Genomic DNA, 16,058 nt, shown 5'->3' on the forward strand with positions numbered 1-16,058 from the left:
AATGACAGTAAATAATTTAGCCAAATCTGGAGACCACCAATTAGGATTATCCTGAAAAACTTCATCAGGGAGAAAATCTTCTGCTGGATCTTTTTTTCCATTGTTGGGCTAAAATTAATGAGTATACTTCACTGAACTGTACTGAAAGCCAGAGTGGTAAATCAAAGAAAGGATTCCTCATTGCATCAACTATGGTAGAATTAGATTTAAAAACTGGTTGAGGGGAATAATTAAAGATCAAAAAGTGCTCTCCAAGCTTCATGATTAATATGGGGTTCATCATTCAGAGTATATCTGCCAGAAACCGTGGCCGCCATCTTCTAAAATGTGGAAGAATTTTTAGCTTTAGCTGCTGCTTCAAACCCCTTTCACAAGGATCTAAGATATTCTTGTTTTTTCTGATATAATAAACCTTTATATTGTCTTCTGGCAGCTACTAAATTATGAAGTAAATTAGGAGACGGATTGCATCTTACCCTATTAGCTAGACAGATTAGAGCTGTCTTTTCCTTCACACACTCTGCATCAAGCCAAGTGTACTTACCTTTGAAAGCATTTTTAGAATAGTTAAAAGCAAAATCAATTTGTTTAGAGACGAGTGGTTGCAAGGACTTTACCCATAACTCATAGGATTCACAAATTTGAGAGGAATTCAAGGACGTAATGATGTCTCTGAGAAATCTAACATCAGAGTCTTCCAATCTCCTTGATAATTTGTCAGGAATGGCTGAGCTTTAGTCTTTACCACCACATTGTTCCAAAGGGGTAATTAAGGCATCCTCACCCATGGGTAATAAAAATCTCACTAGAAAGAGCACATCATTCGTAATTACAGAGAAATCCCCACAATGACGAATGACACAGGGATGATAATAATATTATCAATAACACTCCCAGCAGTCAATTAAATTTATGTGAAATGTCCCTACACTTCTTCCATTTACAGGTATCATATTAAACTTATCCAATAATACCTTCAGTTTTTGTCCAGCAATGTTGACCATCTAATCTCCAGAGTTTCAGGGGGAAGTTCAAAAATCTTCTCAGTGTTTTCTTCTCCTTATACTTGGGAAGGAGATTCATCTTGCCCCTGGAGCAGGGAGTGAAAATTGTCCTGTTAGGATCTTGTTGCCAGAGGTGAATAAACTGGAAAGATTTCAGAGGAGAGCAACAACATTTATAAGAGTTTTCAAAAACCTGATCTATGAGGAAAGGTTGAAAGAATTGGTCAATGTTTAGTCTAGAAAAGAAAAGGCTGAAGGAGGACTACATGATAAATTGCCCAAAGTTGGTGGAGCTAAGAACCTCCCTCCATCTTCTGTTACATCTTAAAAATCATAATCCTCTGTTTGTGGCATCCTTAAGGGCTCTCTGAATATAGGGAACAGGATTTCAGGGCAGAGGGAATGAACAGCAGGGCAGATGAATGTGCAGAGGCAAATCATTATTCTGAAGGTAAAGGAGCAGGCTAGTGTAACAAGGAGAGTCTGATCACTTCATCTGATCACAAGAAAACATAAAACACTACCAGAGAAGTTAGTACATTGAACAGAATTACTAAGATTAACTATCAAAAAGAAGCCGTTGGTTTCCACATGCCGAGTAATAACTGGCTTCTCCAGAGCTTAATTTGTAATGAAAGAGATGTGTAATGAATTTGTAATGAAAGAAGCTCAAGCAATTAGGTGCTGGGGCTCAAGCATTTTTTTTACTTTCATAACTGACGCAGTAAGCCCAGAGGTGCCAGGGCTATGAACTGCCAAGCCTAGAGGTGCAGGGGCTCTGCTCTGGCAAGCTCTGGTACTAATTAAGCACTGGGCTTCTCCATTTGATAGGACTGGAAATCTGAGCCTTTCAGTGGTAGCTTTAGGAACATCCTAAGGGCCTGATTCCCCAGTGCCATGCACCTTGCAGCATCATTAACACCAGAGCAAAGTGGGCATAAAATGTTGCCAAATGAGACTAGTTGCTGTGTGCCCCACTTTGCACTGGTGTGAGTGACAGCACCAGGGATGGGCCAGCAGTGAGTCAGGCCCTGAGGAGATCACTTCTGTCTTGTGGGAAGGCATGTGACTGGGCCTCAAGACCCCTATACCTGGCTCTGTCACACCTTCCTGTACATCGTACACTGTGACCTAGCTGACTCCCCTCCAAAACCTCACTGCGAGTTTGCAGAAGCAGGGGTCCCCAAGGAGACATCCCAGCAGCAGGCCCCGTCTGATGCTACAGAGCAGGACACAGAGATTTGAGTTGCCACCTGAAAGCCCTGAAAACCAGCGACTTTCCAAATGGCTACACACTCAGGGGCACATTTCCAAAGTGCCTCAGTGACTTAGAAACCCAAGTCCCATTTTTAAAAGTGACTTGGGCACTTTGGGCCAGATTGCCAAAGGGATTTAGGTGCCTAAAGTTGCAGGTAGGTGCCTAGTGCGATTTTCAAAAGCACATAGGCAGGTTAGGAGACTGGTTGCAGTTGGGAACTAGATACCTCAGCACTTGGAAACTCCACTTGCATTGTTAGACACCTAAACACCTTTACAAATCTGCCACCTTTACAAAGTCTCACTGAAAGTGGCTCTTTGGCTGCTAAGCCACAGAACCTCAGAGGTATGTAGGTGCCTGACTCCAATTGAAATCAATGGGAGTTAGATCCCCAAATCCCTTTGTGGATTTCGGCCTAAAGTGCCTAAATCATTTTTGAAAAAGGCTTCTAAGTCACTTAGGTGATTTTGAAATTTTTACCCTGAATCCTCTAAATGCAAAATGAAGTGTTTAATTTCACAGCTGTGTTAAATTGACCAGTTCAGGCTCTAAAACATTAGAAGGCCCCACAGGAGTTTCTCATTGAGTAACAGAGAGCAAGGGGCAGAGGGAAATGCAAGGGAGAGATGCAGAAGTCCTCTGAACAGGATAAATGAGCTCAGTGCACGTCTGACCTGTATTTCTAACTCTGCTTTTCCCTGTTTTCCCCACAGTTTCCACTGGTCTTCATCAAGGTAAGTGGCACATTGATTTTTACTCTCACAGCTGCTAGCTGAAAGCTGGGGCTGCTGCGGGGACGGGGAGACTCTCGTGCTCCACAGCAGAGGGGGTGTGTAGTGCGGTTGTCATTGTGAATGGGTAGTGCGGCCACTAGGGGGCTCAGAGCAAGGAAGTAAGGATGAATCTGTGTGAATAGGAAATAGAGTCCTGCATTCACCCCACCCACCGTGGGTGATCATTGGATCCTCTCAGCATTGGATCACCCTAGAGATTTCAGTCCTCAGCTGCAGCGCAACATTGAAACGTGACCTGCAAAGGGGAAAAATGGGCCTGTGACCTTTTCTGCTTCTTTAGGTTGTTTAAAGGAGCCTGAAAAGGATCTTTTGTGAAAGTGAGCCCTGGTCTGCACACAAATTTCATTCCAGTTTAACTGTGTCAGTCAGGGATGGGATTTTATACCAACGTAGTTAAACCAATGCAGCCGCTAGCATGGGCCCAGTTATACCAGCATAGAGGTGCCTTATACTGGCATAGTTCATTCCCCTTCCCGTACAGCGATAAGCTATACTGGTCAAAGATATACTGGCTGCTTGAACCAGAAAGGTAGCCCAAACAACAACATATTTAAAACCAGATTAGCATTTCCAGAGCCCATTGCCTTTCACATACCTGCATAGGGAGGGTTTTCTCAGCCCCATAGGTAACCTGAATATTTCAGTCCTCAGCCAGAGCAGTTGCAGTTGAACTGCAAATGTAACATTAAAACTCCCAGGCACAGAAAAACTCAGTGCATCCTGCCGTCTGTTCATAGGTTTCTTAGCCTTGCTCTCTCCCATCCTCCTTGCCCACTCCATATGGATGTGGGCATGTTGATCAGGTGGGCAGACAATGGAATAGATTCAGTGCTGGTAGCTGGCTGTTTAATCACACGCTGATTGCAGAGAACTTGACTGAATCCTTACAGACTACTGGGAAAGTACAGAGCCGGCCACCAGGTGCCCTAACGTCAGCTATAGGAGAGGGAGATAATCATATATATCCTGTATCTCTGCCAAACATTGGACTGCAACCACCCTGCTCTGCAGCCTCATGCCGTGTAGACACCCTGTGTGTAAATGAAAGATTAAGAGTCTTCCTTGTGCTCTCCTCACCTCTAGGATCCGCAAAAAAACCGTGTATATCAGTGGCAAGAGGTGGAGTTAAATGGGGGCCTCACCCAGCTCTCCTTCCTCCTGACCTCCGAGCCCATCCAAGGCACCTACAAAGTGGTGGTGCAGAAAGAGTCAGGGACCAATCTAGAACACTCCTTTACTGTGGAGGAATACGGTAAGGAAGGGTCCCACTCGTGCTGGGGCTGGGGGTGTTGGAAGCAGGAGCAATTGTCTGGGATTCATCCATTCCAGGCACAAAAATCCAGTTCAGGATTGTCTGGGGTGTAGATGTGTGAAGAGTGATCTGAGGAATGGGCCAGAAAAACACTGCATGCTTTAAGGGATCAGGATCTGAGCCTGCATCCAGTGGTGTGTAGCTTTCTCCTCAGCACTTGAACTGTCAGGGTCACTGTTCACTGTAAGCCTGGGAGTATCTGGGTCTGAATACAAAGGCCCATCCCTCGGGCCTACTGGATTTGGGCTGTGATTCCAGTCTCAGTACAATGCAGCTTTATTTTTGTGTAGGGTTTTTCCTACCAGTTGTGTGCAGTACAAACTATGTGAATGCTGCATTACAGTGGCACAGTTTGCTCCCCCTGTGCTCTGCCAATGAAACTGGCTTAACTCACCTCTCCTTTCTCCTCTTCTCCCACTCTGGTCTTCACACCTTTGTCCTTGCGGCCCCTGGCACCCAGAACATCTTCAAACATTCAAAATAAGTAAATAAAGACACTTTGGCTGGAGATCAAGCCTGGAAAACATCAGCCCCAAAGGGCAAACTTTCGGAAGGTTTATGAGGAAAGGAAAAAGAGGCCAACAGGAGTGGTAGATTCTCAGAGAACCCATTTTGCAACCTTAATTACAGTGGTTGCCACTAATCAACCCAAGGAGAGAGAAAGTACAGCTCTGTCTAGTCTAGGACAATGTACCACTCCAGCCCCCACCCCGATCACTTGTGAATCGTCCCACAGAAATCCTCCAGCCACTTACGTGCATTCCAAGAGCTTGCTCTCAGCAAGCCTAAGAGCCAGCTCATTCTGAACGGGTGAGTAACAGTGGCTCCACGAGGCCTCTCGCTGCTGTCCGGACAGGGCATTCTGAAACTTCCCAGAATCCACTGCTTCTGGGGTCTGTGCTGGGAACTGCGGGATAGGTACCACAGGGCGTCGCAGCTGAAGGGCTTTAAAGCAGGGCTCTTGTAGGGCGAACCCGCAGAGCTCCGAACACCAGTCAGCGTGGCAGTGTGGGCACTGTGACCAGCATGTGCTTCAGCTGGGCCGATCTCCCTGGTTCCAGTGCCCCAGTGTGACCTGGCTCTGGACAGACTGCCACCTCCTTGCTTGGGGTGCCTCTGCGTGTGCCACTCCAAGCCATGCTGGCTTTTGCCTGAGCCTTATAGCTACAGCAGCTCTTATTGCAGGGGTTCAAACTGCGGGTCGGGACCCCTCAGGGGGTTGCGAGGTTATTACATGAGGGATCACAAGCTGTCAGCCTCCACCCCAAACCCCACTTTGCCTCCAGCATTTATAATGGTGTTAAATATAGTTCAAAGGGTTTTTAATTTATAAGGGGGGGGTCGTACTCAGAGGCTTGCTATGTGAAAGGGATCATCGGTACAAAAGTTTGAGAACCATTGTCTTATTGAGTCTGCTCTCCAGTCCCCTCCACACCCCCCCAGTCAATGTCTCTCTTCCATTATTACCCCCTCATTCAGTTAGTTCAGAATTGCTGAGAAAATTCACCTTGGGACTGAAACATGACATTCTAGTGCCCAGCCAGAAGGGGAATGCAGTCTGTGAACTCAGCCAGCAGGAAATAATATTTGCTTTTACCGTGTTATGAAACAGCTTTTATCCAACTCTTTTCATGCAGGGATAAGTTTAAAATGGCTGAACTTTCGGGGCCAGATTCACTGGTGGAGTCCGTCTGCTTTGTACCACTCCAGCAGGGATGCAAAGTAACCGGGCTTATAGCAGCTTTACTTCACTGAAGCAGCAAAGCAGCCAGAGCACACAGTGAATGTGGCCCTTTAAATCTGATGAGTGACGATGGTGCACTGGGGAGTCGGGCCCTCACTAGGTATCACTTGTGTTGCATAGTTTAGAATACAGCCTCTAAAGCAACGACAGCCCGGCGGGCAGGGTTGGGCAAGGGGAGTGAAGGGGAGGGGAGCAGGGGTTACGGTGTTTTTCTCTTCAGTTCCACAGTCCCTGGCCGGATCCTCAGCTGGTGTAAACTGGCACAGCTGCACTGAGGGGCATGGAGCTGTGGTGATTTGTAGCAGGCTGAAGATCTGGCACCATGCGTTGGGAGTGGGAGGGGGAGAGGCTGTGTCTGTCACTCAGTGGGGAAGTGACAGTGATGTACACGTGTTCCCTCTGCTCTGCTCAACATCTGGCCCCTCTCTCTCCCTCAGTGCTGCCCAAGTACGAGGTGTCAGTGAAGCTGCCCAAGAAAATCACCATCCAGGATGAGGAGCTGAAAGTGGCCGTCTGTGGTCTGTGAGTTTCAGGGTTTGAGTCACCGTTTTTTGTGCTCATCCACTGTTGCCTTCCTGCTGCTACCCCCAGAAACCAGAGCTGGAGAAGGCCCCTTGGGTCACTTTCTCTCCATCCCCAAGGGCCCTGGGCAGGATTGTTCCCTACTGTTTAGTCTGCCTCCAGCCCAAGTTTTAAACATCCCAAGAAATGGGGCTCCTCCCCTGCCCCAGGAAATGATGCCTCAGCCCCATACAGCTCCCTCTCAGAAAGGTTTTCTCCATTATTCAACTCAAATTTCCCCTTTCTTAACATCATTCCATCCTTCCTAATCAGACCCCCAAGTGCCTCCTTAAATAATCCCTGCCCCCTTTGGTGATGCCTCCTTCAGACACTTGTAGGCAGAAATTACGTCCCTTCTTAGACATCCCGTAACCAGACTTGCCAGATTTAACTCTTCCTTCCCTCGACATAAATCCCTCCCTCCAGCTCCCTGCTCATATTTCTTGCTCTTCTCTGAACTCCCTCCAATTTGTCGATGGCTTTTGGGCAAAGAGGTGCCCGGAGCTGAAAACAGTGCTCCAGAGGTGTCGTGCAGTGGTGACGGGAGATGATAATCCCTCTCTATACAGCCTTAGCGCGACCCCGCCTGGAAAACAGTGTCTGCTCTGGGCCCCACAGCTCTGAGGAGATTGCACCTGGAATACTGTCCGCAGGTCTGGGCTCTTCCATACCAGAAAGGTGTGGCCAAATGGGAGGGAGCTGGGAGAAGGGAAACTCAACTGATTAAGGGGCAGAAGAGCCTGACTAATGGGCAACATTTCCTAATGGGGAGGCCTGCTGGGTAATGGAATAATCTCCCCCAGGAAATGGCTGGAACCCCGTCACTTGAGTCATTGGAAAACAGGACTAGACAACGCTCCAGAGAATAGACATTAGGAAACCAGCCACAGGGTCCTCAGGGGTAATGGTATAAAGAGCCCCAAAAGGCCTCTTCTGCATGACTCTGTCTCCCCATCTAAGCACCTTGTGTCTCTTTAATGCCTCTCTGGTTACAGATACACCTATGGGACCCCTGTGCCCGGCCTGGTGAATGTCCGTGTGTGCCGGAGATTCTCCCAGTCCAGGTCACACTGCTATGGAAGAGAGGCCGAGGCTGTGTGTGAGGAATTCACCAGACAGGTGAGTCCAAGGCCCATCCCATAGGCAGGAAGTGACTGTCTTGAGGAGGGTGATCTGTGTCTGTCAAAGGGAATTGTTAGACCTCCGCTGGGATTCTGTGTTCTGGGTTGGGCTCTGTCTCACAGGAGGAAGGTATTGGTTAGGAGGAGGTGAGGCCAGGGCTGGGGGATATAAATTATGAAGAAAAACCCGTTGGGTGAAATCCTGGCCCCATTGAACTCAATGGCAAAACTCCCATTCACATCTGTCAGATCAGGATTCACCCCTGGATGGACGTTTCTTCTAGCTGGGAAAGAAAAGACCCTGAGAGGTTTTTGTATCTGTGAACGGGATTGAGATGGGGAGTGGAGCAGAGCAGAGGAGAAAGCAAGAGGGAACTGTAGGATCTGGAAGAGAGAGAGAACACAAGAGGAAGAAGAAAGAGAGAGACAGGGCAAGGAGGTAGAGAGAATGGGGTAGAGCAATAAAGAGAGAGAGGGAGACTATGAAGGAGAAGAAAGTAAGAGAGAGAAAATAGAAGTAGGTTAGACAGATAGGAGGAGGAGACGAATGAGAGCGAGAACGAGAGAAGGAAGAGGAGAGCAAGAATGTGCATGGAGAAAGAGAGAGGATTCCAGGGGTGGATTAAAGACACAAGGAGATTTATCACACTGATGGGAAGTTGCAGATCTAGGGGATGTGATCTGAACAATCAGGGAACCAGGCATGTAAGTAGGAGAATTTGTGGTGAAATGCATCAGAGAGGGCTGTATGTTGGATAAGTAACTGGGACCAGAGATGCCTGGATTGGTTTGTTGAGGAAGAAGGAAGAGAGGGAGTCAGGCCGGATCAAGCCAGTAAGAGGATGGGATTAAGGCAAACCAAGCAGCAGGCAAATGTCTTGGGCACTGGGGTATCTGTTCCTGTTCCACACGGACCTGAATTGTACAGGGATTTCCATGGTAATTTCTTCTTTGGTCTCTGGCTCAGGCGGACATTCGAGGCTGTGTCTCCAACGTGGTGAAGACTAAAATATTCCAGCTCAAGCGAAAGGGTTATGAGATGAAAATTGAGGTGCAAGGCAAGATCACGGAAGAGGGTACAGGTATGCATCATGCTGACCTGGGGGGTTACACTGCAATAGCAGTGGGTGTTGCAAGCCAGCACTGAATGGCACTGGCAGAGCTCGACAACATGGGGGGCAGCATTGGAGCATCTGAAGGAGCTGCAGGCCAGTGCTTTAGTTCAAGCCCCTCTTTGCCATGTTTTCTTGCAGGGGTAGAGTTAATTGGGACAGGCTCCAGTGAGATCACAGGCACCATGAGCACAATCAGCTTTGAGCAGGTGGACTCTCATTACAAACCAGGGATCCCCTTCTCCGGGCAGGTAGGGAACCTCTGAGAGCCCAGGAAATTACCTGACACGAGTGTGCTTGTCTGTGGAGAATGAGAACATGCAAACGGAAAAGGGAAAATGTGGGAGGATCACAAACCACGGGAACAGGAGCCATCTCCCTCTGCCTCCACACATGCTGTGGTATCCTTGCCATTAGTGGGAATTGCAGCACCTTCCTCTGACCCCTGGTGCTGTCAGAGACAGGATACAGAGAATAAGGCCCATTGGTTGGCCGGCACAGTCCTTCCTATGTTCCCAATCACACATTCTGTGAGGATGCTCAGGTGGTTCAGACTTACCCAGCATGTTCACACATACCTGGCCCTTGGTTGGCTCTGTAGGAAACACCCTCTGGAGCTGCCTCAAAGGAATAACATGGGCAAAGGGTCATTAGGACTGTGGGGACTGCTTTCCCTGCCTGGTATCAGCAACGGAGATTTGGATTTGTTGGTTTAGGTGAAGCTGGTGGACGGGACCGATTCTCCAATCACCAATGAAACAATCCGGATTTCCATAGGGGAAAACAAATACGAAGCCAACTACACAACAAATGAAGAGGGCCGAGTCTGGTTTTCCATAGACACTGTCAACTTCACAGACACCTCCATTCACATCACTGTGAGTGGCTGAATCCAGAGAGCTAGGGGATGGGAGGTGTCACTGGCTGATCTCCAAGGGAGATGTCCGTGGGTTTATTGATCTCTCTGCCCATCGAGAGATAAAACAAAGAGTTTGTTGCCTGGGAATTTCAAACAAATTTCTCCTCCTCTCTGTCTTGTTCTCTCTCTGTCTGTCCCTTGTTCTTTCTGTCTTTCACACACTCAGTCGCTCTCCCTCTGGTTCTCCATCTCTCTCTCTCCACACGAACATGGAAAATGCAGATCAATGCACTGTGCACTGAAAAATCTGCCAAGAACATGTTTTTAAAATTACCCGCTTTTTCCTTCTGAAATGCTAGTAGACTTGTTACTCACTTTTTGATCTGATGTAAAAATGTTCTTCTTTATCAGGCAAACCATAAACATGAACTGAACTGTTACGACACAGACTGGGTCACCCCTGTGTATGGTAACGTCGTTCACACAGCAACACGCTTTTACTCCCCAAGTAAGAGCTTTCTCAAAATCGAGCCCATGTCTCAGACTTTAAGCTGTGGATCCAATGTGATGGTCCGGGTGCACTACATCCTGAAGCCAGAGGCCATGGGGGAGCAGAAGGAAATCGTCTTTTACTATTTGGTAAGCCCGACCTCATGACCTCTACCTCCGTACACATGACACAGCACTGGAGGCCAGACACCCATATATGTCCCAGGCCACCAAACTGCCCCGAGGCCAGGCTCACTTGACCTTGACATTTACATGTAAAAGCCAGTGAAGAAAATGCAGAATTGGCCAGTGAGTGGATGATTTGTGCTGGGAGAGAGAATTTCTGACTCGTTCGAGGTCCCTGTAAACTCCAGTCTGGGTCTGGGACTCTCTGTATGGCTCTGCGGGATTTTCTGCTCCTTCCTCATAGGAAGGCATCAGTATAGACACCCTCCACCCCCAGCATTCCCCCATGAGCATCCCGCACCTCCCACCAGGACCCCTGTAACAGATGGGTTTCAGAGTAGCAGCCGTGTTAGTCTGTATTCGCAAAAAGAAAAGGAGTATCCGATGAAGTGAGCTGTAGCTCACGAAAGCTTATGCTCTAATAAATTTGTTAGTCTCTAAGGTGCCACAAGTACTTCTTTTCTTTTTGTAACAGATGGGTTTCTTCTTCCTGGCAGGTGATGGCCAAGGGAGGCATTGTGAGGGCAGGCACCGAGGTGCATCCCGTGGGGGATAGAGAACGTGAGTAGAGCTGTGTGAATAACTGATTTCCTGGTTCGCTGGCCGAACCAGAAACCTCAAAAAACAATTGTTTGGGAGCGGCTGAACCATTTCACTTTTGAGCTGCTTTCATCTTTTTTAAATAGAATTGAAGGGAAATTGTAAATGAGGAATTGTTTTGAATTGAAAAATGGAACCTTTCATTTAGGAAATGTCGAAACAAAACCTTCTGATTTGTTGCCAATTTTTTTTCTGACCAGAACCATATGGTGAATTTCACACAAATTTGTTAAATGTTTTCATTGATCTGAGTCTACATTTTTCAACAACAAAAAATCATCTGAAAAATTTCCACCCATTCTCGTGAGCTTTCCCCACACCTTTCTCTGTCTGTCCTGGGAGGCTGAGCTGCTGTGTCTCTAGGAAGTGACGAGAACAGCACCCTTCTCTCCTCTTCACTTTCTCTCTTTCTCTCCTCCTTGTCTCACTAGTCATGGTCTCTCTCTCTCTTTGACACACACACACAGTTTCCCTGACCGATTTCATTTCGTTAATCGCACTCTCAAGGGATTCCCAGTTTGACTGATTCAGGCTGGCTGGGCAAATTCCACCTTGAGGAGCAGGAGTGTGGAATCCCACCGCCTCTGCAGCCCTGTGCGCACAACCCTCCGCACAGAGCCACTGTACAACACGCACTTCTTTCCTCACTTTCATTATTGCATGGGCAGAGGCATTCTGCACTGATGTAGAACGGTGCTAGACTCTAGCTGACATGGATTTAGAGGACATGCTGAGATCCACCAAACCCATCTCACCTGAATATCCCACACCAGGTGTCTGCAGTAAGAGTCAAAGGCCTCAACTATGCGCCAAAACTCTTACCCTTGGATAGCGCATTTTTCAGGGTGGCTGATATTGCAGCCATAATGAGGAAGCCTAAGGAAATGTGTGGCCTTGGAGCTGATTCTCTATAGCTTAGCCGCTCCCCCAACTCCCCTCTGTTTGCCAGTTATCCAGGTATTTGAGCTGAGGCTCCCCGTGAGGCCTGATATTGCCCCCCTGGCCCGGATACTCATATATACCACTTTGCCCAGCGGGGAAGTTATCGCCAATTCCGAAGATTTCAAGATTGAAAACTGCTTTGCCAATAAGGTGAGCATCCGGTTTCTATAACTCGCATTCACCCCATGGACAATGGCCCACCTGTGGAACCTGGAACGGCAAATTTCAAGGAAGACTCAGGAACCATTCAATGGCTCCATGACCCATCGGGCACTAACCATGGATCAGCAATTGAATATGAGAGATGAATGCACATCAGGACTAATTTGCATAGGCAGAATTATGGAGGGTGGAAGCAGAACTGACGTATAGGGGGCGCTACTGGTCGTGTTTGAATTGCACTGGTCAGGGCTGAAAGGCATTGACAGAGCTGTGTGGGGAGCACATGACTGGAATAGCAGGGGGGCTGCAGGGCAGGACTGAGGGGCATAGGCAGAACTGTATAGGGAGCCCAGCACTGGAATACCGGGGGGCTGCAGGGCAGGACTGAGGAGCATTGGAAGAGCTGTGTGGGGAGCCCAGGACTGGAATAGCAAGGGGGGCTGCAGGGCAGAGTTGAGGGGCATTGGCAGAGCTGGGTGAGATTGTTCCAGGACTGAGCTGTGCTGCGGGGCAGCATGTGAAGGTATCTGGAGAAGTAGCTCCTCTAACACCTTTCCTGGGGTTGCAGGTCGACTTGCATTTCTCACCGGCCGAGGGCCTCCCCGCCTCCGACACTCACCTCCGGGTCAGAGCCTCCCCGGGCTCCCTGTGCGCCATCCGTGCTGTGGACAAGAGTGTCCTCCTCATGAAGCCTGAAGCCGAGCTCTCGCCCAGCTCTGTAAGTGCCAGCCTGGCCTGGTGATCAACGGGCACAAGAGATGATCTTGTCTGGAAAGTGCAGAGAATCACTCGTGAAAGCTAGGGCAGAGCAGTCTGCCTGTTATTGTAGGGTCCCACGTCAGCACAGGGTCTGCGCCCACTGCTTGATCTATGTAGGGCATTCATGAAAACTATTACTGCACCCAGTGGTTTATAGTTCTGGGGCCGCTGGTGAGCACTGGTCAGCACAAACTGGGTTATTATTGAAAAGTCAGTGCTGAGCCCTGGAGTCAGACATTCTGCTCTGTTACTGTAGGGTTTGTTATTATAGAATCACCCTTGGTCACTGGGATTGCACGCACAGGTGTGTTAGCTTAAAGTTGTCTGTGATCACTAGGGTGGCACACACTGGTTTATTATTATTGGGCCTGTGGTCACTGACATCAAGACGTGTCATACCCGCAGGTGTATGATTTGCTCCCGGTGAAGGAGATCAGGGGTTATAATTACCGGGAGCACCATTTGGAGGAAGAAGATGATAACCCTTGTGTGACACTCGAGAACGTCATTTTAAATGGATTCATCTACAGACCCATTTCTCCTGACGGTGAAGGGGACGCCTACAACGTTCTCAAGGTGAGCGCCACATCTCCCTTTACTGTGTGAAATCGCTGTTAGTTCAGAAGATTTCCCCTCCGTGTTCTTGGGGGAGCAAACTCCTCTCATATCCCATAGGTGCTGTCTGAGCGCATTTAGCTGGGTGCTTGTTAGCTAGCACACTCAAGGTAATTACTAAAGTTGGGCCAGAAAACCCCAGATGGGAACCCCCCAGCACTGAGGACTGAATGCCTCTCTCAACCACTGAACTCTAGAGGTTTCCAATCACTAATTTAAACATGACAAGGAGACGTCCTAATAGCTGGGGCAAAGAAATAGAGCCCAGAAATGGGCAACTCAGCCTCTGCAGCCATTTTGTCAAAGAGATCCTGTCCCATACGCTCTCTCCCGTCTACATAGGTTTCTGTGAAGTTCCAGTCCCCATTTTATCCACACACGCATGCACACGCACACATGTGCGGAGTGCTGCTCTGAGCCAGCACCCAGGGTAATTACCCAGCCCCAGCTGGTGAGGGTTTGATGTCCTGCAGGAACTCAGGTTTGTTCCCAATGGGACTTGCTCTCACATCACCCAATCCTCAGCACATCTGACAATGACTGTTAGGCATCTCAGCGGAGAGGCAGGGGATGGACTGGGCCAGAGAGGCTGAACTCCCTCCAAGGCAGGGCTGAGGCAAGCCGGCAGGGGCTGAGTGCATGGCGGAAGCTTGCATGGCTGATGCCTCTGATGAACCTGCTCTGAGGACACACAGGACGTCCGACTCCAGCCGCTGGTCTGGCGCCTTTCACTGACATAGACCTTGCTCTTGGCTTCCCGCCAGCCACACAGGCATTGACCCCTCGGGCCTTAGTATCTGCTCTTGCAATGACCCATCACTGCACTGTGATAAGCCATCACATCCCGGTCCAGTCCAGACGGCATGTTCATCTCCCGACGTATGGTTTACTTTACCACATGCCTGTCTGGGTTATCTTTTTACAGGAGATGGGTTTAAAAGTCTTCACCAGCTCCAAGGTCCATAAGCCCAAACTCTGCATGGAGAGAATGTACGGTGTATCTATGGAATATGGTAATGACGGGAAAAAAGCCTGCTTTGTTTTGCCCTGCTGATACCCCCTTGTTAGGTGCTTTTCCTGCTCCCCTCCCTTTCACCCTCTCCTCTGCATGGAAACTAGACCAGTCGGACCAGACTCTGTTCTCAGCTATGCTGGCTGAAATCTAAGAAAGTCGGTCCTGAAATAGGAATCTGGTCCATTTCCACCTGCTTGCTCACCAGCTAAGAAAATGTGCACTGTTGTAACTACACTGATGCAGTGGCACCTTGCACCCCCTAATATAGATGTGCTGCACTGGCACAAAGTGGCTGCTAAATCTTGTTGAATTTATGGAACAGGAAGATTTCCACTTCCACATTGCCATTTTATAGCAAGCACCAGAAGAAAAACTAAGCGGAGAGGGGGCCAAGTTCAAAGGGGAGGCAGTGGGTATGTTCACACTGCAATGTGTGCCCAAGGTTTTAACTCAGGCTGTAGCCTAAACTCCCATCTATCTATGCACAAATCGTGCAAACTCCTGGCTTGGACATAGGGTCCCAGGACCCCACAGGGATGGAAGGAGGAGCCTGAGTCAAACCAGGACCCAGGGTTCAAACCCTATTGCTTTGTAGTGTAGATATAGCCCCACTGGACTCGTGCTCTGGGGGTCTGCCAAAAGCATCCCATAGGTTGACTTTCTTTGTCCATGGGACAGTGAAGTTTGGTGAACAGTCAAGTTTTCCCACACTGCTCCATGAACAAAGGGCTAGTGTGGCCACATTTTCGGAGAGCGCTAGAAAGTCTGGGATAGAGGTGGTTGGACATGGGCCCACATAATGCAGTGTAAATGCTGGAACCCCAGGCTGGGACCCAGGGTTCAACAATGCCTAAACTGGGGTTACAAGTGAGTGTAGACGCTCAAACTTTAGATTAACAAACCCAGGATCTGCTAATTAAAGTTCTCATAACTCTGGCCTTACACTGCAATGTCGGCATACCCTGTGTGAACTTGTGGAGAGGGTTTAGAATTGGGAGTCAGGAAATCTGAATTTCCTTCCCATCTCTGCCATTGCCTTGGTTATGTGAGTTTGGGTGAACCATGTCACTTCTTTGTGCCTTAATATTCCTATCTGTAAAAGGGGACTAATGATACTTACACAGCCTTGTGAAGAAGTCTTGAGATTAGATGTCTAAATATTAGTGTTAATTATGCTCTCAGTGGAAATGAAGAGTAACCAGATCAGATCACTGACCCTCTAATCCAATGTCCCCATTCCTACTGTAGAACATCAGACTACTGGTCTATATATGGCAGTGTCCTGGCTCCTGACCATTTTGGATCAGCACTGTCATCTTTCTAGCGCAGAGTCCCTCTTCAAACAATGGCCAATGGTGGCTACTTCAGAGGAAGGTGGAACACCTCTGTATTACACCTCACTGTGCTACGGGGCAAATTTCTTTGTGACTATGGCTGGATATCAGCTTATGTCCTGAAGCATAAGAACTGGTATCCCGGATCATCTGAATCCTAGCTTGTGTCACTAGTGTTGCTGCTACTCTTA

At 48.4% G+C, this 16,058-nt stretch overlaps 1 protein-coding gene across 7 annotated transcripts in view; it reads left to right on the top strand.

Annotated features, from left to right (window-relative positions):
• LOC119860433 (alpha-2-macroglobulin-like) overlaps positions 1–16,058 on the top strand; it is an 81,263-nt gene that overhangs the window by 31,233 nt on the left and 33,972 nt on the right. For all 7 annotated transcript variants that reach the window (XM_043513902.1, XM_043513914.1, XM_043513904.1 and 4 more), the window contains 13 exons: positions 2,976–2,996; positions 4,140–4,308; positions 6,550–6,634; positions 7,669–7,792; positions 8,762–8,876; positions 9,048–9,157; positions 9,623–9,784; positions 10,177–10,404; positions 10,938–11,001; positions 11,990–12,132; positions 12,713–12,862; positions 13,309–13,479; positions 14,444–14,531. In XM_043513902.1, coding sequence (XP_043369837.1) covers positions 2,976–2,996; positions 4,140–4,308; positions 6,550–6,634; positions 7,669–7,792; positions 8,762–8,876; positions 9,048–9,157; positions 9,623–9,784; positions 10,177–10,404; positions 10,938–11,001; positions 11,990–12,132; positions 12,713–12,862; positions 13,309–13,479; positions 14,444–14,531 — 1,630 coding nt within the window. The remainder of the gene's footprint in view (positions 1–2,975; positions 2,997–4,139; positions 4,309–6,549; positions 6,635–7,668; positions 7,793–8,761; positions 8,877–9,047; positions 9,158–9,622; positions 9,785–10,176; positions 10,405–10,937; positions 11,002–11,989; positions 12,133–12,712; positions 12,863–13,308; positions 13,480–14,443; positions 14,532–16,058) is intronic.

Source organism: Dermochelys coriacea, chromosome 1, assembly GCF_009764565.3.
Source record: "Dermochelys coriacea isolate rDerCor1 chromosome 1, rDerCor1.pri.v4, whole genome shotgun sequence".
Lineage (NCBI taxonomy): Eukaryota > Metazoa > Chordata > Testudines > Dermochelyidae > Dermochelys > Dermochelys coriacea.